The 21,995-nt window shown below is 34.3% G+C and overlaps 1 protein-coding gene and 1 long non-coding RNA gene across 2 annotated transcripts; both read left to right on the top strand.

Annotated features, from left to right (window-relative positions):
* Positions 1–6,913: 6,913 nt before the first annotated feature.
* Positions 6,914–9,162, top strand: LOC136068847 (uncharacterized). The gene is made up of 2 exons (XR_010630159.1): positions 6,914–7,090; positions 8,303–9,162. It is a non-coding gene; the product is annotated as an uncharacterized LOC136068847 (long non-coding RNA).
* A 7,074-nt stretch (positions 9,163–16,236) lies between these two features.
* On the top strand, positions 16,237–17,208 carry LOC112020858 (probable serine/threonine-protein kinase PBL21). The gene is made up of 4 exons (XM_024053424.1): positions 16,237–16,461; positions 16,581–16,731; positions 16,902–17,029; positions 17,131–17,208. The coding sequence occupies exons 1-4, from the start codon at positions 16,237–16,239 to the stop codon at positions 17,206–17,208; spliced, it is 582 nt and encodes a 193-aa protein (XP_023909192.1).
* The last annotated feature ends 4,787 nt before the right edge of the window (positions 17,209–21,995 follow it).

Raw genomic sequence — 21,995 nt, 5'->3', positions numbered from 1 at the left:
TAGTGCTTGAAATTCACCACTTCCAAGATCCACAATGCAAGGTAGGCACATGGATAAATTGAGCTCAAATCATAGTGTAACATGCATCTCACCATGATGGCCTTGGCTTTTTGAACAACCAGATTAAGTGGGTGATATAAGAAAAAGGCATTCAATAAAGAATTAATTAAAAAGTTCTAATTTGTAGAACATAAAATGGGATTAAAAAGAATTTGATAGAATATTTGAATTCAGGTATTTAGGCCCCATTTTCTAATTTTAAATTACTTTGATGGCATTATCAGAGTATCAGATGAAACATATCCAGCATAGCACCCAATTTTTTTTTTAAATTAAAAAAAAATAGTTAAAGAGCAATTTTTAAACACTGCATTGCAATAAATAATACTCTGTAAATCGTATGTAGATAAATGAGAAAGTATTTGGTATTAAATGATGTTATGTCAGCGGTATCAAAATATAATAAATATAAGACATATCAGCAAAAAATAACTATCCAGCTAACAAATGAAATACTTATTAATTATAATTAGTTATTCGCTTGGTTGTACAAGGAGTATGCTCGAGGGGCCTACTACACTGACACTACGCACTCGCATCATCACCTGAAGTTCGCTACCACTTGGCTTAGTTCCTAGACCAACCTTTGTTTATATAGGAATATTGTTTGTTTAACAGAAATTCTATATACACAACAAATTTTCTAACATTTTCACAATACTCTTACTTTTAATTTTGCTGGGTTATAGTTTGTTATTTTATTATTTTGTCATATGAGGGGCCAGCACCTTAGCCATAATGCCTTAGTATATGGTAATTAATAAATCTATAACCACCTTTATTTTCACAAGTCGATAATGCCTTAGTACATAAATATAATGCCTTAGTATTTTTTTTTTTTTTAATGTGTGGGTAATTAGTCACAAGTCGATAATGCCTTAGTACATAAATATAATGCCTTAGTATTTTTTTTTTTTTTAATGTGTGGGTAATTAGTGTATGCCTTATTTCTTCCCCTTTGTTTTGTTTAGTTGTGGCTTGTGGGCTAAGTGAGAGAATGCAATTTCTTTCATTGTACTGGTGTAGCACATGATTTATTTTGATAAAATAGGTTCAGCATAACTATATATAGTATAAGTAAAAGTAAAGAAGCAAACATTTTAGGAATTTTTAATCTGTATAAATTGGGCTATCATGAAATTTCATTATGATAACTCTTGGAGATTGGGATTTCCTCGAACCTAGGTGTTCCGGTAGAGCTATTTTTAATTAACCCCCTAGCCACTAAGCTATGGTTGGTTATTTATACTCCTTGCGGCAAACTAATTTATTTGAAGTAGATTTAAAAGAAAGCCATAAGAATAATTTACTTTCATTACTATATAACCAATATTAATAATATTTTATTATATCATTTATTTTAATTATCCATCTCAAAAGGAGGAATATATATATAATTATAATTAAAATGCTTCAAATATATTCATAGTTTTATATTTTATAACTTTTCTAAAATCTTGACACTCATCCTTTTTTTCGATACTTTGAACGATCCAAGTTTCAAAACCATGACCATACGCATGTAAGATAAATGCTATGTCAACACTTTCACTATGAAATGATTTATTCATCAATCTAAATTTTAGGAAGCCATACTGTTAGAAATACTAAATGATTGTATTGTATTTTTCACTGAAAGAATAGACACGAGTGCCTTTATATAGGAGGCATATGAGTGTAGTACAAGTAAGAGTGTAGTACAAGAATGTGTGCTATACAAGTAATCTAGTTGGGCTTAAAGCCCACAACACTATACACGTTAACAGCCCACCTCAAACTCAAGGTGGATGTAAGATCAACTTGAGATTGTCAACCAAAGTACGAAAGCGTCCCTTAGGATGTAACTTGGTGAATATATCTACAAGTTGATTTTTAAAGGAGACTGAGATCAGCTTGAAAGCACTATGGACAAGATGATAATGGATAAAATGATAATTGATCTCGACGTGTTTAGTTCGTTCATGGAAGACATCATTGTAAGCAATATGAATGGCACTCTGGTTGTCACAATAAAGAGGAGTAGTAGAGGATGTAGACACACCTAAGTCTTTGAGAAGCCATCATAGCCAAAGGAGTTCAGACGTGATACCAGCAAGGGCACGATATTCTGCTTCAGTACTAGAGCGGGCCACACGAGTTTGTTTCTTGTTTCACCAAGAAATTAGAGAAGAACCAAGAAGAAAGCAATAATCAGTGGTGGACCTACAATCAGTAGGATCTCCTGCCTAATTAGTATCAAAAAATGCATAGAGAAAAAGAAGAGACTGAGCAAAGTAGAAAAGACCATGGATTTCAAGACCCAAGAAGTAACTGAGATGTCCAAGATCTTTCATCTCAAACTGCTGACTGAGAAAATCCTTGAGTTCTTGAATGCCACTGAGGTCATCACCAGTTATGATTATATCATCCACATACAGGAGAAGTAAAATAATGCCTTTGTCAGTGCGACGAAAAAATAAGGCAGAATCATAATGACTGGCCATGTAACCCAAGCGAGAGATGGTAGAGCTGAATTTGACAAACCAAGCTCGTGGAGCTTGTTTAAGGCCATAAAGTGCACGTCGAAGGTGGCAAACCTTGTTTGCGTCAACAGAGAGACCAGGAGGAGGTTGCATATAAAATTCTTCACTTAAATCCCCATTAAGGTATGTATTTTTTACATCCATCTAAAAAAGGCCTCATTTACTGGCAGCAGCAACAGCTAAGAGGGCACGAACAGATGAGATACGAGCAACCGAAGCAAAGGTCTCTTCATAATCAATCCCATACTCCTGTGTAAAACCTTTTGCAACAATACAAGCTTTGTAACACTCAATGGACCCATCAAAACAAGTCTTAATCTTGTAGATCCACTTACAACCAACCACAAATTTTTCGGGAGGGAGTATCACTAAATCCCAAGTATGGTTTTTAGATAATGTATTAAGTTCCTCTTTCATTGCAATGAACCATAAAGGGTTAGTGGAAGCCTCACGATAGGTGTGAGGCTCGTGTAGTGTAGCAAGGGCAGTGTAATAATGATAATCAAGTAAATGTGCAGAAATAGATCTTACCCGAGTTGAGTGACAAGGTGGAATGTTTTGTGCAAGATCTTCAAGCGAAACAGGAGCAGGGACCCAAACTCAGGGTTGGGGTTGGGTAGCTCGTCTTCAACCTATTCATCTTCCACCTATTCATTAAAGGGTGAACTAGAAAAGGGATCAGTGATATCTGGTGGTTGGATAGAGAAGTCTACAGGAGAATCAGAAGCAACTACATGAGAATCAAGAGCAGCTACAGAAGGAATACGTGCCTTATCTGGAAAAAAGATCTAAGATAGAGGAGGAAGACAAGGAGGCACGGAAGTGAAAGAGCTCAATAAAGAGGCGATATTCCCAAAAGACAACATGTGGGAGATACGAAGACGATAAGAGACAGGATCATAACACCGATACCCCTTTTGAGTTTTGTCATAGCCAAGAAAACAACAAAGCCTTAACCAAGGCTTAAATTTGTTATGCTCATGTGGCTGAAAAAGAACGAAACAAGTAGAACCGAAAAAGCGAAGGTAATGATAGTCTGGAGGTGACCTAAAAGGCGCTCATATGGAGTTTGATTTTGGATAACAAGACCCGGAATGCGATTAATAGTATGAACAACATGAAGAGCAGTTTCACCCCAAAAAGGAGCAAGAATTTTGGCAGAGAGAAGGAGAGCACGAACAGTGTCAAGAATATGACAAAGTTTTCGTTCAGCTCTACCATTTTACTGAGAGGTACCTGGACAAGTTAGTTGATAAACAGTGTCATAGGAATGCAAATTAGCTTGGAAAACATATTGAGTGTATTCAAGAGCATTATTAGATCGAAAAATTTTGATGCGTCTAGAAAACTAAGTTTCAACCATTTTTGCAAAATTAGAATATACTTCCAATAGTTCAGAACAATGTTTCATATTAAAAATCCAGTTATAGCGAGAGTAATCATCAACAAAGACAACAAAATATTGAGACCCACCAATACTAAAGACAGAGGAAGGCCCTTAAACATCAAAATGAATAAGGTCAAAGATATCAATGGATATTGATTCACTAATATTGAAAGGCAAAGCTGGTTGTTTTCCTAACTGACATGAAACACAGTAAAATTTTCTGTAGAAACTGAACCTAACAAACCTCTAGAAGCCAATTGTTGTACCCGAGAGGAAGAAGCGTGACCAAGTCGAGCATGCCAAAGTGCAAGGGAAGGAATAAAAGAAACTACAGCAGGTGCAACAATAGAAACAAGAGCATCAAGTGGAAGACGAAGGTTGTCCACGAGAAACATACGCCCAACTCTGGGACCAGTCCCAAGCTCTTGTCCCGTCCTCAGATCCTGCACAATACACCCAGAATAATCAAATATAATGCAATAACCCAACTCAGCTAATTGTCCCACAGAATTTATATTATGACTAGACATTGTGGAACAATTTGCTGTACAAATATTAAGAAGGTGTGGTGCAGGTTTAAGTTCAGAAAATAAGGATGAGTGAGGTGTCATGTGATTGTAACAAGCGGAATCCATAAGCCAAGAGGAAGGAGACATACCAGATACAGCTGAGAGAGAAGAGGAATAAGATGCATTACCAACCATACGAATGACATTGGCGATGATGTTTTTAAGGTCATTCATGGACATGGTGAAAGTGCGTCTTGAAGACTTAGACTGTGCAAAGACGAGAGCCATTGGTTGGACACTCTCAGTGTTAGCAATAGTAGCAGCATAAATTGAAACATCTGAATTGTTACGATGATAGCAAGTCTCAATATTATGACCAAAACGTTTGCAAAAATTGCAAAAACATTTGTTGGATTGTCGGCGACGATTATTGCAACAAGAAGAAGACCTGTCCTTATTCTTCATTTAGAGGCAAAATATGCAAAAATGGACTGCAAAAAAGAAATCTACGTGAAAAACTAGGTAAGAAGCACTGAACTGCAAAAAGTCAACTCTAACAAAAAGTCAACGGTCAAACCAGGTCAAAGTCAACGGATGACGTCAGCAGGCTAACTGGACGATGACGTCAGCAGAAGAGAAGATGACGTCAGGATGATGTCAGCAAAAGAGAAGATGACATCAGGATGACGTCAACAGCAATCTGGACGATGACGTTAGCCAGGGCTGACGTGGCAGAGTGACGTCACAAATGACGTCAGCAAAAGTGGGACGACGGTGTGTGAGGCGCATAGATAACATTACAGAATACTTTAGCGGCGCATGAGAGCGTGTGGAGAGTTCAATGAGGCCGATTCTTTTCCAATGATGTATATCGGAGAAAGACGATTGAGATAACGGCAGTGGTGAGATGATCAGAGCTATATTGAAGGTGTGTGAAGCACGTAGGACAAGCTGCAGAATCTTTGACCGGCGCATAGCGGTGTGTGGAGGGTCAAATGATGATGATTCTAGCGGATTTGTGTAGATCGGTTGAAAATCTACATGTTGATATATCTTATGTCTTAATCGGAGGTCTGATGTGGAAGATCCGATGGAGGCAGTGATCTTGGTGGCGTTGATCGAGCTTCTGGTGGTGAAGATTCAACCTTGGGCACCTTTGGTGGCGATGGAGCAGTCAGGAGAGGGCACAGAAAAGGATTACTGGCCGAAGAATTCGAGACAGCGGAAAATATCAACAAAGACAAAACTAGAAGACACAAGAAGTTAGAGCAATGACTCTGATACCATATTAGAAATACTGAATGATTGTATTGTATTTCTCATTGAAAGAATATATATGAGTGCCTTTATATAGGAGGCATATGAGTGCAGTACAAGTAAGAGTGTAGTACAATAATGTGTGCTATACAAGTAATCTAGTTGGGCTTAAAGCCCATAACACTATACACGTTAACACATACAAATAGCTTACATTAATAAAGAAATAATAAGACTCTAGCTAAATCTTAATCCTTATCCTAATCCTTCTCCAAAAGATAATAAACCCAACAAAATGATTAACATAAACCCTTTTCACTAAGAGTAAGAGTGATATTCTTTATTAGATAAAGAATATCACTATTATTATGTTAATAAAGTTATTTTTTTTTTTAAATCACCCATATATTCCTTCAAATATGAATTGTAAGTGCTCAGAAAATAAAGGCTCAAGCCCACTTAAAATAGTGGTACCTTGCCCTTTATACCAAGCCCAACAATAAAATTTCTAAGAGAGTGAGAAAGATACTTCAAGTGCGATTCTAAACTTAATCTTTGGGATACAGCCGACGATACAAGAGTGATAGAAAGGAGAAATTTGAATAGTGAATAGAAGTAATGCTCTCCTCAGGTTGGTCTGAGGGTTAATTTCTTATTTATAAGTATTACAAGTTCTAGGCCAATTGTACACGGTTTATTTCCTTCTTTTTCTATTTTTCTCCAGAATTAGTGATTCCCCTCATCTGGGAGGCTTCCCCCCTTATATATCCTTCCTATTTGCATCTTAGCCCTCCACTTGTATGCCTCTAGGCCTTTCTCATGATACTTCCCCTATCAAAGCCCTATTGAAGGTGGTAGAAGGACCTACTATTTATGAAGTCACAGTTCAGGTGTCATTTCTTCATTAATGCAGCTAATAAAGTTGTTGCAGGACATTCAATGTGGAGGGGATAGGTATGCCCTTTCAAGAAGCTTCTTTCCACCAGCTCTACCCCCCATATGGTCTTGTCTCTTCTCCTTGGGCCTTCATGGGACACTAACTGTAACATCCTAGTCAGCAATAAAAAAAATAAAAAATAAAAAGGGTCAAGATCAAATTTTTTTGGGTTCCCACGTGCCCCACCTAACCCCACTACCCATCACTCCTTTTTCTCTCATCTTTTCATTCCTTTGGCCGGCTCACTTCCTTACTTCTCTTTTCTTTCTTTTTCTTCTTTTTCATTTTTGGTAGAACTCCTCTTCACTCCTTCAAACTCTCCTGTCGGCACCTCCATATCACCATTTCCATCATCATTTTTTTGGCAAGATCACCGAAAAATTCTTGTGAACTCACACCTTCACATCCTTTTTTTGAGGTAAAAATTTCAAATCTTTTTGGTGGGTTTTATATTTTTGCTTTAGGTTATTTTTTCACCTAAGCTCTAATAATGATACTCATGTGATTTATGAGCATTGGAAGTGATATTTATGTGTTTTTATGTATGGATTTTGTATTGGTGGAATTATTTGATGATTGGGTATATAATTTGTGCTAATGATGACCACTTAAGGTTTATGTACGGTGGAAAATTTAGGAGTTTTAAGTTATCACATGTGGTGGTTGGTAAATTTAATTTTTCCATTGCTATTGGGTTTATTTGGAGTTAGCTGAAGTTCTAAATTTCTTGTCTTGGATGATATTTTGATTTTGCTTTCATAGGTCTCTTAATGATGTAGTGTAAAGTTTATGGAAGCTAGTCATAATGTTGGAGATGATATTAAATGTGATCAACTTTATAAATTGGAGTTTATGCCTTGTGAATCAATTTGTTGAGAAATTTTGGAAGTGAGATATATTATTATTGATGAGATTAAATACTAGGATTGCCTAATTAAGTGCTCTTTCTGCAATTCCTAAATTGTAGCTAGATATAATTTCAAGCTTTATGCTTATTGTGATAGGTTTACTTGATATTGTTTAGGCTCTAGCTAATTTCCTAGGAGCATGGAGAATTAGGATTTTGCAGTTGCGAGATAAGTAGCTTTTTAATGGGATTTTGAAAAATAACCACGTAATATAAATGTTTTTGGGTTAGACACGTTTTTGGAAATTACTTATGGAAACTATATTTTCCTAAAAACTATTGTGTCGTAACCTTAATATATATATATATATATATATATGAATATGCATCATATTTGGTATTTATTGTGTCGTAACCTTAATATATATATATATATATATATATGAATATGCATCATATTTGGTATTGCATTTGGGGAAATATATGAATTGTTAATATGGAAAAATGAGCATTTTTTATTTAATTAAGAAAATCATTGATTTTATGGTATATTGAAAAATTTAGAGATGCTTATCTTGTCTATATTATTTGGGAAATTGATAGAAAATCTCTTGACAAGAATGAAGTTGAAAACCTTACAAACTTTGTAGAAGTTAGATTATTTAAGATTTTCTAAAACTACCTAGTTATAAACTATGTATTTGAAAGGAAATGTATACTTGTGAGCTTTATGGGGTTTTAACACCATGCCATGTGTGATTTCTTGGTGATCACCCGATTTAGTTTCCGTGGTCTTTGTGACAATGGAATCAAATCCAGGTCAGTGCCCTTTCACTTTGGATGACGTGTTCTTCCCTACTGTCCATGGGACAAAGAGGTTTCTTGATTGTGTGTGGGTGTGGCTACTGTCCATGGGGCCAAGAGACCACACGCAAGAGAGGTCCTATTTGACATGCTCTCTCTACTGCCCATGGGGAGAGAGAAAAACCTTAAGGGTATGGGTGAGGCTGCTGTCCATGAGGCCAAAAGTCTGTATACCAGAGACAACAATATCATGCTAGTTGTAGATGGGTGGATCCCCTAACCACTCTATGTGGTAGTGTGGTATAATTGTGATAATTTACCTTATGTTAGATATTATGGCTTTGGAAATTATATTGTTGGTGCTCACATATTATAGTATATAGTTTCAAGGTATTTACTTTGAGAAACTTTGTGTTTCATTATTAAATCATTCTTGTCATATTATTATTTTTGGTGATGAAACTTGCATTTCCTCCACCCCTATTAATTATGCTACTTATTAGGCTCTGTCTCATTCCATTATTTATAAACTTTTCAAAGTAGGCAACAGTCTTTTGAGACAGCTTTTTGGTGGCTAACAGTAGTTAGACTAACTATTGATGAAGGCTGAACTTTTGTAATGGGTATATTAGATGGTGTACATCTTAGTATAGACTTGACTCATTCTTTTGTATATTATAGTGGTTATGACGTTATTCCCACTGATGGGACAAACTGATGGTATGTAATTATTTATTCAGACCTCTATTCTTTTGTGGCCAATGATCTTTGTAATTATTACTTAGAGCTCTGACTTACTTTGAGAGTATATTCAATGGAATTATTATGATAATTCTTGATGTTGGCACTTGATATGATTTTTGTGGATTGAATTGTCAAAAAGGAAAAATCTATAGGTACTTTGAGACGTCTTTCTCATACTTTGGACCCTTTGGGGTTTGGGGTGTGACACTAACTATCTTGTCTCCACTCCCATCCTTGGGGGTTTAACTTTGCTTTCAAGCTTGTCTTTTAACTAACTGAATTCTCACATGCTGTATGATGCAATTCATTATTAGTTTTTTTTCTAATATTTCAATAAGTTTTATCAAAAATCTTTTAGCTTAACTTGTTGGCACATGAAATTCTAATGGTGACATTAATGATTCAGATCCCCCAACTAAAAAAAAAAAAAATTCAATAAATTTCCTGGTAAAAAATTTTAATCTTTAGTTATTTTTTAGACAAAATAAAAAGACACAAAGAATAGTGTAGTGATTTGATCACACTATATACATGTGTTCATAAATTGAAAATTACATGATATAGTGGTTAATATAGATAAGCATGTTTCATGCCTATTAAAAAAATTCATATATCCTTCATTTTTTTTTACATTCTTAATTATGTGTTATTAATTTTTCCCTTTTTGTTGGACATTGCTTCAATTGTTGCGTGATATCATGTTTCAATAGTTTCTCAAAAAAAAAAAAAAGTTTCTCATATAAATCTTAGAAAAATGATATTAAAATTTCATTACACTATAACAAAATAAATATATAAAGGAGTTAAGAAATTTAATCAAAGGATTAAGATTAATTTTAATGAATTTACAAATATTTAATTTTTATGGCTTTTGTGTCAATTGTTGTCAAAGTAAATAAACATGAGTAAAAATGTCATATTCTAACTCTATTATTTTTATTCCAACTAAAAATTATCTCTTACATAAAGTTTATAAAAATAATCATATAAATTCATTTAATATAAATAATTAATGCACAACTATAGATATTAATGAATTAATACTTTGATATAAATGCAAACTTTGTTGCTTTTATATTATTATTATTATTATATATTGATTGTTAAACATAATCAACACCTTTACTTTTAATTGTGGTGGGTTCCAATTAGGGATGGCAATAGGGCGGGGCTGTGCTGAAGGATGGGATCTTCGTTCCTACCCCGTATGGTTTTATCTTGCCCCATTCCTGCCCCTTGGGGCCCTGCAAAGCCCCGCCCCATCCCGTAAAACTCTACTGTTTGTTAATATGCCCTACAATTAGTCCAATTTTTTTAATGAACCTTATTTCATTAATAAAAGTATACTTGAAATTACAACTAATTTTATCACATCAAATCAAATCAATTTTTAGAAAAAAAAAAAATTGAATAATATATCCAAGTGTTTAACAAGATAATCATTAAAAAAAAAAATCTCATAGTATAATATATAACAAAATAAAGCCAAAGAACCATATTTGGTAGAATAAAATAAGCTAATATTGATATAGGGTGGGCCTAAAAATTCTAAACCCATCCTTGCTTTGCCCGTGATGTGAGGCTAAAATCTTGCCCCACCACCTTTGCGGGGCAAGAAAAATTTGCGTGGGACGAAGTGAGGAGGTGCAGGTTAAGCGAGGCGGGAAAAAATTGTCATCCCTAGTAATTCTAATCTATTATTTTATTTCATTATGATAACTTGGAGATTGAGATTTCTATAAAATAAATAAATAGAAGAAGAAGATCCTATTTACCCCAAGATGGGTTGATTAGTCATGCTATCCCAACTTGAAGTGGGTTCAAAGAATCAACTATCCTAAAATTCATTAAGTAGTGTTCATAACATTTTCATAACACTTTTATACTGAAATTCTTTATTAGATAAAAGAGACTTAACTATAAACATAAATAAGTCATACAAATAGCATAAGAGATGAAATTCTTTATTAGATTAACGAGGCTTAACTATAAACATAAATATAAACGAGACTTAACTATAAACATAAATATAAGTGGTAGAAATGAAGAAACCTCGTGCAAAAATTAGATCTCTATGCATGTTTTCTCCAAAAAAAAAAAAAAAACTCTGTGCATGCTTCGGAGTTGACTCCACGTAGTTGACTCTACATGGTTGACTGTGACTGAGAGTGATCCTTGGGCTCATGGAATTTTCATACATCGAAAGATTTACCAAATTCAAGATTATCACTCCATTTTTTTTTTCAAAGTACTCCTTCATCGACTCACTGAACATCGTCCCAATAGCTTCAAGATCTTTCTTCAGTGACTCAAGTCGCGTCTCACCTTTGAAGCTTCACTTCCTTTGATACTTTTAATAAGCTACTTCATCGTTATCCTTAACTCTCTAAGCAAATTTTCTACGTGATGAATCATCTCTATAACTCCGGTGGCATCGTTGTCCTGATCTTAATTTGTCTTTGTTAGCCATTGAATTGAAATCTCTACAGAAACAAAAGAAAAAGAAGGACGGTTTTGAGAGCTAGGGAGAAAGTGTTAGCCAGGGAAGCAAAGTTTATTATATACTATATAATAAAAGTTAAGTTTAGAAGTCTTAGTTGCGCAAAATGACGGCACCAAATTGTTAAAATTTTGTACATTTTTTATTTTAAAAAATAGATATAAATTTTTTTGTTCTTATCTTTTTCTCTTATAATTTCTATGTTGATAAAAATCTTAATTTGATTACAATCTAAAATTTTCATCTAATCCTTTTATTATTAAGAGTAAATAAAATCTTATCTCCAAAATAAATGGATTGCAACACCATCATTTTTTTTGAAGCCAACCCCATCATTAATAAATAATTAACTACACAAAAAATAATTTATGAATTGTACCATATTCATCTCATACTAGGTATTAAAAATTAATATTAATATTTTAAGTTTTATCTTTTTTGGGGAAACGGAAAGGAAGGTTTTTGGATCTAGCTATCTACTTCCTTTCCGGTAAGAATTACTCCGGTAAAGGAAAATTCTTAGATATTCTCAAATTATGAATAAATGGTGCTCTGTCCTTTCACATTTATAATGAACTTTGCTATGAATTTAATGAATGGACTCTATCATGAATATGAGAGGGGGGAGCACCATTCTTCGTGCTTCGAGAGTACCTAAGAATTACTCGTAAAGGAAAATATAGGAGAAATAATCCTCTAATCAATTCCACTTATATTGCTCCCTTAATATATCTTTTAATTAGTTTCCTTTGGAGTGCAAGCACTAACACTTGGTTAAATAACTACGCAAATAGTGCAAGGATGAGTTCATGCACCACCAACAATCAGTATTCACCTTTAACAAAGTTGGACAGGGAATTTAAAATAAATAAATAAATTTAGTAGTTCATTAATTGCTTTGTAATATCTTTGGGGCATAGTAGTGAAGATGCAAAGATGGTTGCAACAGGTTTAAGAGATTGGAGTTCATTAATTCTGCTTTGTATGTGATGTCTTTGGGCACATAATTGAAGATGCAAACAGGATTGCAATAGGTTTGAGAGATTGTATTTAAGGCTTTATCCACAAATATCATACTAAGTAGTTTTTTTTTTTTTTTTAGTTGATCAAACACAAATTTAGAAAATAAGTGGGGTAGAATTCATATCCAATGCTTCACATAGGGATTAGAAAGTGCCACTAAGATAAAATGCAAGGTATGATGGATAAAACTTTATTATTTACTTAACATTTTTTTTCTTTTAAAATCAAATATAGAATTTTTATATTATAAATATGACTGTGGTCATTAAATTGTTAAATTGTCAAACCACACACACACACACACACACACACATATATATATATATATATATATATATTTTTTTTTTTTTGACTTGTTTTGTTTTGTTAATAATACAGAGATAGAGGATGAGATCAAATAATACAAATTGTTGTTCAGATTGGAATGCAATTTATTTTCTTAGCCTTGTAAGTAAAAGTACCCACACAATGACTTCAATACTATCATAGATTTTTTTTTTTTTTTTTTTTGGTGCTAGGTTTCATTACACTTTTAACTATTTTGGTGATTAGCAGTTACATAAATTTTATTGAACAAATACACAAAGAGGTTTTTTTTTTTTTAGTGTCATAATTTTTCATTCATTCTAATATGAGGTTTATACATTTTTTCACAAAAATTGCACATTTAAAACTACTAATACGGCCAAAAGTGTCATAAGGCTAGCTACAAAAATTGAACATCAAAATAACATTCATTTTTTGTAGTTAGCCTTATGACACTTCTAGCCGTATTAGTAGTTTTAAATGTGCAATTTTTGTGAAAAAACATATAAACCTCAAATTAGAATTAATGAGTGAAAAATTATGACCCTAAACCAAAAAAAAAGTCTCATCGCACACATGAAACACGTGTGATGAGGCTAGTAGATAAATAGTAGTATAGATAATGTCCATGCTAGGTACGTCCTCCTAACCAATAAAACGCTATCATTCATGCAAATGTGATATCATCTAATAATTTTCTTTATAATGGCCTGCATTATAATTCTAGTGGACCTAATAATTTATCACAAGCTATAGCTCCTTAAATTTTCAAATTTCCATTGATTTTTTTTTTAAAAAACAAAATAGAAATTCAACTCTAGCTTAATTTAAGCGTATATGTGTGTGAGACTCTCTTCTGGAGACTTGAACTCTGGCTTATGCCCCTCACACCCTATAAATACTTATAGTTAGAGTGACCATCGCACTAAAAATGTGCAGTGGTTTTTCATTGACATTGCTGATAAAATGGGAAAATTTTATGAATGTTAGGGAAATGAACTTACCGGCCCCCCAGATTCTGAGATAAGAAAATATCAAAAAAAAAAAAATCAATTGATAGTTGAAACAACCCGTATAAAATACAATCCAAGCACCAAATCTCATCCGCAATATGAGGAAAAAGAAAAAGAATCCCTACAAAATTAGGATTCCTCTTCTATGTAAATCAGGAATAAGTACTCATCCAAATACAAACACATATATATAGAGATCTAATGTTATTTGAAAAAAAAAAAAAAAAAACTCATAAAAAATTCTGACCCAGACGCTGCAACATCTCAACACTTTGCCTCCACAACTCAACTCACTGTTTGTACTATAGGCAGACTCAACGAAAGTGGCCATTATAGGCAGACTCAACGAAAGTGGCCATTGTATCTCTCTCTGTTGGTATGTTTTGAGTGCTTGTGGTTAGTTTAGGAGTTTTTGTTTGGCCTTTTTTGCCAAATAGCATAATTTTAGAAAATATTTAGAAAAAAGTACAGATCAAACTTATTTAGTTATATAGCATTTTTTTTGGTAACTCAGTTTGTTAGACTGTTATAAATGACAAGTAGTTGATATTTGTAGTACATCCTGTTTATTAGATTTAAAATATAAACAAGTAGTCAACCGCTAGCATCTTTTTATAGTCTACATTTTTTTTTTTTTAATTTGATATTTGTGGCTGGCTTGTTATGGTTGGTTTGATGTTTATATTTGATAACAACGGTTTGAGTAATTGTACTATTTTTTTTTTCCCAGAATAAGTTACTGGTATCTGCTTGTTTATTATATTATATAATTATATTTGATCAGGTATCATGTATGATTATTTTATTGAGATAAATTTACACAATTGTTTGGTTTTGTCTAACTGCACATATAGAAATTACTAAAAAAAATTAGTTTAGAATCAATTACAAACTACCAAACAATTGTGTAATTTCTAACTAAGCAACGACTCTCTAGACAATATTATAGCAATTTATTATAATTTAATAATACTAATTTTTGTTAATTATTTGTTTAATTGATATTAATGGCTGGACCAATTAAATTAAATTATTGTTATAGACTTGTTTATTAAGAAATTGAAAGATTATAAAATTCAATATTCAAATTTTCAAATTGTGAATAATTTATGGAGAACCATTTAATGCCATAAAGGAGCGCAAGGCACAACTTTGTTGAGTCAAAGTTAATTTATTAACTAAAGAATTTTTTTCACTTAGTACCCATTTGGATACTAAGGCCATGTTAAAAATTTTTTTTTTTCATCACTCAATTTTCGTCACTCATTACTCATCACTCATCACTTAAAATACCCTACCTGTTTGCACCATCACTCATTACTCATTACTCAATATTTTTCACACTGTTTGTGGGTCCCATACCTGTCATACAGTGCAGTTTTTTTTTTCCAAGTACCCAAACTCACCAAAACTCATTAAAAAAAAAAAGAAACCCAAAATTGAAGACCGAACCCAGTGAAAAAAAAAAAAAAGAAAAAAAAAAAAAGAAACCCAGAACTGACCGAACCAAGAGAGAGAGAGAGAGAGAAAAAAAAAATGTAGATTGGTCAAAAGTTGTGGTTGAGCGAGTCCCCCATGTGTGTTTAATTACAAAAATGTCATTGAGTTATGAGTTATGGAAACTGAAAATAGCCAAAATGTGTTTTCAGTTTTCATAACTCATAACTCAAAAATCAGAAAATTGAGTAATGGAAACAGAGTTATGGAAACAGAGTTATTGTTTGTCAAACAACCTTTTTGCTATGGGTCCAACCATTTTTGAGTTATGAGTTATGGAAATAGAGAATTGAGTTATGGAAATCATAAATCCAAACACCCCCTAAGTTTGCGTTCCACGTCTAGCGTTTCATTTTTTTTTGCGAAGTGCGTTAACTAAGTTCTAGTGGGTCCCGTGCACTGTTCACAGGACTCACAAACCTCATTTTTCAACTAAACTTTCATTAAAAATATGTCCCACGGCACTATTTACACATTTAAAAAATTATTTTGTTACAATATTTTTAGTTATTAGCAAAATAAACAGTATTCAAATAGACCCTTAAAAACTTTATTATATTTACCTTAGCCCCTCTTGGAAAAAATTCCTGGTTTTGTCACTTGTGCCAATTGAGCTAAAAGGGCTCTTTGTTGTGTGATTGGTTTCTAGTATGACAATTTCCATTAATATGACTTGTTGCCCAATGCATTCTATTATATATATTATAATAATCATAGCGAGTTGACATATTATTCCTTTTAGCTGTGTCATGTTACTTCTGAGGATTATAATCATACTGTAAAAATGCTTAATTAAGTCATTAACATTCGATTAAAAAAATTATGCAGAGATGGAATTTTCTGCTGATTGCAAACCAAAAAAATATTGCTGGAGGGATTTGGAACTCCTAACCAACTTCTTTAGCGAAGAAAACTTTATTGGAAAGATAAATTTCGGGAAAGTCTATAAGGGAAAAACTCAGCAAGGTCAAGAAGTTACTGTCAAGATATGGCTTCACCCTGATATTGGAAGAATTGCCAAACATTATCCTAATTATGGTCTTACCAGACTGGAGGTATGTATATACATTACGCATGTTTCTTTCATTTATTATTTACTACCGCTACTACATGTTATGTTCAAAAGAAGAACTACAGAAAATAAAATTGATTTGAATCATCTTTGTTGTTGTAGAGTGAATGCATTTTTCTGACACATCCAGATGTTGTAAATCACCCCAATTTGGTAATATCGATTGGATATTGCTGTGAAGTTGAAGATCACCACTTTGGTGTTGTCTATGATCTTAGATCAAAGGATACTCTTATCAACCTCACTGACAAAGGTAAGATCAGGTGTGTGTGTGTATATATATATATATTATAATCTTCGTGTGTTGTGACATTTTTGCTGTTTGTTCATCTGACTCATGCATTACATAAGTATGAACTTTAACCATTGATGCCCATTTCCATCGAAAAGACTAAATGAAAAGTGCTTTAATTGCATTTGCAGATGATTTAACATGGAAACAAAGAATGCAGGTGGCATCTGCGATTGCACGTGTGCTTGAGCATTTGCATTGTCAGAATCCCCCTTACCTACTTCACTTTGTTCACCCTGCACTTATAATGCTTGATCAGGTCATCTTTGGTTTTCTTCCATGCTTTCAATAGACTCACTTTTGTTTTATGAGCAAAAGGATTCTAAAATTTGGTGTGATTTGATCTTCATTGTTTCACAGGATTTCAATCCAGTGCTATTCGACTTTTTTATGTTAACTGGTGGAGCTCTTGGTGAAAAGCAGCATCTTCTGAACTAGGACGTCATGTTAATCTCAGATGTTCCCTATTTAGACAGCAGTTTTTTCAAGACAGGTATCTCCATTTTCGTATTAATGTATTTCAGTATTTAAAGTTGTGTGCATGTTCTTTTTTGAGGCATTAATTCCTTGCATTCTGGTTGTGGACGTTTTTGTTTTGCTAGACTTTTTGACTTCTAGTTATAATAAGTCTTGGTCAACCATCATAGATTTTGACTGGTTGTCAAGTTGAACTTGATTGGCAAGTTTGCTTGGGTTCCTTGTTCACTGGGCAAGCTTTTAACTTGAAATGAATGACGCTTTAATTGTCTTATCTGGAGTGAGATGAATGAAGTCACATTATTTTGGCTTTGTGTGATGCTCACGTTGTGGTACGGTGCTATTAAAATTTTGGTGCAAGATGTATCCGATCCCCTCATTAGGTTTGATGCCTAAGAACCCTAGTTTATTCTGTTTTCCTTCATCTCTTTACTTCATATTTGCTGTTTTACAGCTTGAAGTTGTTCTTCAGCAACTTCAATTGTTCTCTACCTATAAGCTCTATCACTTTAACGTCTAAGCATCAAAGTGAGATGCCCTGAGAATTTCTAGTATGAATTTCTCAATTTTCTAACACCTAATTTCTAGTATCAGCCTGTCAGCAGTCCTTTTAATAAAGTTTTTGGTGCTGAAACTGAAACCCTGAGGACTTCTTAGTTCAAACCTTCTGTCCTGTATCATTTTGTTTTCAGATTCTTCCTTCTATCTTGTCTATTTTAGCCTCCTTGTGATTTGTTTAAGCTCTAACTATCTCATATCCTAACATGCTATGAAAAAGCTAAATCTCTTGTTTACATACTTTCTAAAACTAGGAAGCCTTTGATAAATACTCATTGCCCCTTCAACTAGCATTCAAACATATGAATCCAGAACAATATTTCAAGAGTAATAGTCATAGCTTTCAAAAACTGCAACCTAAAATCTGAGTTTTCTTGATTGTTTCAATCCCAAGCTATGTTTGGTTGATTCAACGACTTTTAAATCCAAGTGCACCTATTTTTACCGTTAAACACTGACCCTATTCTTCCTGCCAGAGAAACTGTGCAACTAAAATCAGTTATGATGATTTGGAATGTGGCATTGGGCCAATGGCACTTAGTGGCGTATTTGGCATTAATGGAATTCCTGTACATTTGAAAGGTGAACTTACAGTGCAAGATATTAAGCTCTTAATTCTGTAACTTTATACAAATTGATAGTTGCTACTAATTGCTTTACTTTTTCTTCAATATTGGATGTTTTGAGCTATAAAACATTAGATGTTAGTAGGGTTTTTTTTTCTCGTGTTTCCTTCTGTGTACTAGGGTGGCACACACTTTCCGTGCACTTTTAGAAAATGTTTATTACTTATGTATATATATTCGCTAGGTCAATTAATTATGCGACATGAACACTAGGTGACAAGTTTGAATATTCTCTCTAACTTGGATGTAAAGGGTTGTATTTTTGGTTGAACACTAGCGTTGATGAAAGGCCTGATGACCTACTTTATTGGGGAACGCTGGGAATTTATATTCTTTGGAGTCTACTTATCAGGTTTATAGTGTTCTATATTCTTTAGTGGGCAACCATTTCTCGGATGTGCAAACCATAGGAGTGATTAGGAAGCCTGACTGTGAGTGTGAGACTAGGTTTACCCTTTTGTTCTCTTTTATTTCCTGTCTCTGTTTGTTGTTTAAAGTTATGTTTTACCGTAGAATAATAACTTGGACCCATGAGTCTTTTGGCATTCCAATTGTACTTCCCCCCTCTTTTAATTTTACTATAGTACTTACCAAAAAATTTTGTAACAGGAGATTGGGGGCCGAGAGCAGATCAGTTTTCATTTGCTATTGTACTTATTGAACTCATATGTAAACATGCCTTCGGTGGGGAGAAGTGGAAATATGATGATCAACTACCTGAGTTATGGGCTTTGTCAAAATACAAGTATTCTGGCTTCCAACCAGTTGACTGTCCACTCGTGCATGAGAGCCTGAAGAGAGAACCTGGATTTCATGCTCCTGATGGAGTAGCAATTACAAAGTTGATATTTCGTTGCGTAATCTATCATTAGATACGCCCCACGATGTCACAAATTGTTCAGTTCCTGGGGGTTTACATCTTTTCACTGGGGGTCTTGGTGGAAGTACAGAACTGGAAGGTTAATTAGATGAGTGGGATGCTGATGAATCTTCTTCTGTGAAGAAAAAAAGATGTTTTCATTTCCCTTGTTTGGTTAGGAAGAAGAAGTAAAGAGAGAAAATAAAATGTTTGTGGAGGACCCATGAAGGATTTCTCTTTCATCTAATGAACCAAACAAGGAATTGTTTGTAGGTGTGAATTAATTATCACTATGGAAGTTTATCCTTTATAATTCCCTTTATTTATTTTATTTACACGTATCTTATTTATTATGTATCTTACAGTAATTCATTGATGTTAGGTTCTAAGATCTTAGGAGTTTTTGTATTTAGAACTCTAATTTGTAATGTTGACAAATCATGATCAAAACAGTGTATTTAGTCTTGTTTAGAATTGCTCAAAGTTGGTTTAATATTGTAAAGTTAGAATCGAGTGGCTGCAGAAGTACTTGGGACTTTGGGCCTGGCTCGATCGATCGAAGAATAGACTCGATCGATCGAAAATCGCACAGGTTGAATTTTCTGCAGATTTTCCAACTCAGCCCTACTTCATTAAACGTTTAGGGTTTTGTGTTTTTACCCTAGGTATATAAACTAAACCCTAGCCACGTTTTTGAGTGTTGTCCATATTACTTTGTTGCTCATATATTGCTGTTTTGTGTGAATCTCGTGTGAGATCTTTGAGGAGACTTCCTTTACACAAAACTTAGGGTTTTCAAGGTAGGGATGATTTCAACATCTTGAAGATCATTATAGTTGCAACCATTGGAACTTAAAAAGAAAAGCAAGCGGGGAGCTTGTAGCTGATTGAAGAATTCAAGAAAGAAGTAGTCCGTGAATTCGGAGCCTGCGCGTGGTCGTGTTAAGAAGTTTTACTGGTGGGTAGCATTAGGAAGTCGAGCGGGGAGCTTGTAGTCATTCTATAAGAACTTCAATTCTTTCATAGTGAATTCTGTTATGCCTTGAGGATCGGTAGGTCAAATCCTCCCCAAGTTTTTACCGAGTGGTTTCCTGGGTGATCATATCTTGTGTTATTTTTTATTCCGCTGCTTTATATCTTGATATGATTATTTGATTGCTTTAACCTAGAATTGCATAATTTGACTAAGTAACAACTTGACTAATTAATTTAGGCTACGCAATTTGTGTGTTTAAGGGGTCTAAATTTCCAACAATTGATTTATTTTTAACTTTATAACTCTAAAGACATGTTTAGTAGACTATAATGGTGTAAGCTCTTTGTTTCGATGTAAAATATTTTACATGTAAATATTTTACTGTAAAACATTTGCAAATATTTGGGTTTCCTTCCTTCACGTATGTTCACGATGTTTGTCCCTGTCACGGGAGCATCTTGGAAGGTCACCTTACTCGTTTGGAATGCATATTTGGGCCATATTTGTCATAGCCGAGGAGGAATTCCTCTTCGGACCGCCTTTCACTCCTTTCACATTTAGGAGACTCTAAACTGGAATCCCTTAACTTTTTATCCCTTCTCGAACATGACAACATCTTCGGATAAGGCCCAAGGCCCAATACATAATTTTTGGCCCTTGTCCCCACAATAGCCCCTCAAAACTCTGGATTTCCCTCTCATCCGAGGAGAAAAAGCGGGGTTTTGATCTTTAAGAGACAAGACCATTCATTTCTCTGGTTTACACATGCAAGATCACCGTTTCACACGTCCCATGATTGCTACTGACGCTTCAAAGCTCGTGAGGCGTCATTAATTACTCCAAGCAATGCCTTGTCCCCCAGATCTAACAACGAGGCGCAGATCCAACGGCTGATCTCTCTCTTGGAATTTTGAGCGGGATAACTCCCACTCATTTTCTCCCTCTATATAAAGCCTCGAGGGAAATTGTTCTCCCTTTACTTTACGAATTTTCAAGCTCTTCAGAGATTTCAAGCGCTCCAACTCACTAAACTCCCTACACTCCTGAGTTTTCCTAACTTTTTTCCTCAAGAATTTATCAAAATATTTTCCTAAAGGTTCAAATTTTAGTACACTCACTTGCTTTTGTAAATAACTATCTCCTCCAAATTTCTTTTTCTCCTCAGCCATCCTCCTCGACCTTCTATCTTTTTTAGAAAACTTCCTTAGCGTCATCTACGTTTGCTTAGATGAGTAGATTTAAGCACTTAGTATACTCTTCGACTGGTATGGAAGGTTTTAGGGCTAAATACCATATCCCACAAGGAATGGGCTTACAATATTGCCCCCCAGACCGAGTATGCACAGATAGAAGGGAAGGCGAAGTTGTCATTCCAATGATAGCCTTTATAGAGGGAGGAATGACACTTCCCATGAGTAGGATAACCAGAGACTACTTGCTCAATCACAGGTTGTGTCCCCATCAGTGTACTCCCAACCTTTTTAGAGTCCTAGGGTGCATAGATGCTCTGAACGACTAGATGAACCTAGGGCTCACATGGCACGACGTCATTCATATGTATGAGTGTCATATCTTTGCTAGCGCGAGATATTACCTCAAGTCTCGGTCTGACATCGTTAGGTTGATATCCTGCCTTCCTAAGTCCAACAAAGGTTTGAAGGACGATTATCTGGTCACCTTCAAGGAGTGGCACGATGGTCTTCCTAGCCCAGCTCGGGCAAAAGAGTCA

This window comes from Quercus suber, unplaced genomic scaffold, assembly GCF_002906115.3.
Source record: "Quercus suber isolate HL8 unplaced genomic scaffold, Cork oak 2.0 scaffold_137, whole genome shotgun sequence".
Classification (NCBI taxonomy): Eukaryota; Viridiplantae; Streptophyta; class Magnoliopsida; order Fagales; family Fagaceae; genus Quercus; species Quercus suber.
Note: the sequence above shows the minus strand (reverse complement) of the source record. Positions and strands in the feature narration are given on the sequence as shown.

What these genes read in the sequence shown, in the direction of transcription:
- LOC112020858 (XM_024053424.1), top strand. Translation starts at nt 16,237, where the DNA reads ATGGAATTTTCTGCTGATTGCAAACCAAAAAAATATTGCTGGAGGGAT. An exon ending in TATCAACCTCACTGACAAAG is followed by an intron (nt 16,732 to 16,901) that starts GTAAGATCAGGT and finishes TTGCATTTGCAG; the next exon opens with ATGATTTAACATGGAAACAA. An exon ending in CACTTATAATGCTTGATCAG is followed by an intron (nt 17,030 to 17,130) that starts GTCATCTTTGGT and finishes ATTGTTTCACAG; the next exon opens with GATTTCAATCCAGTGCTATT.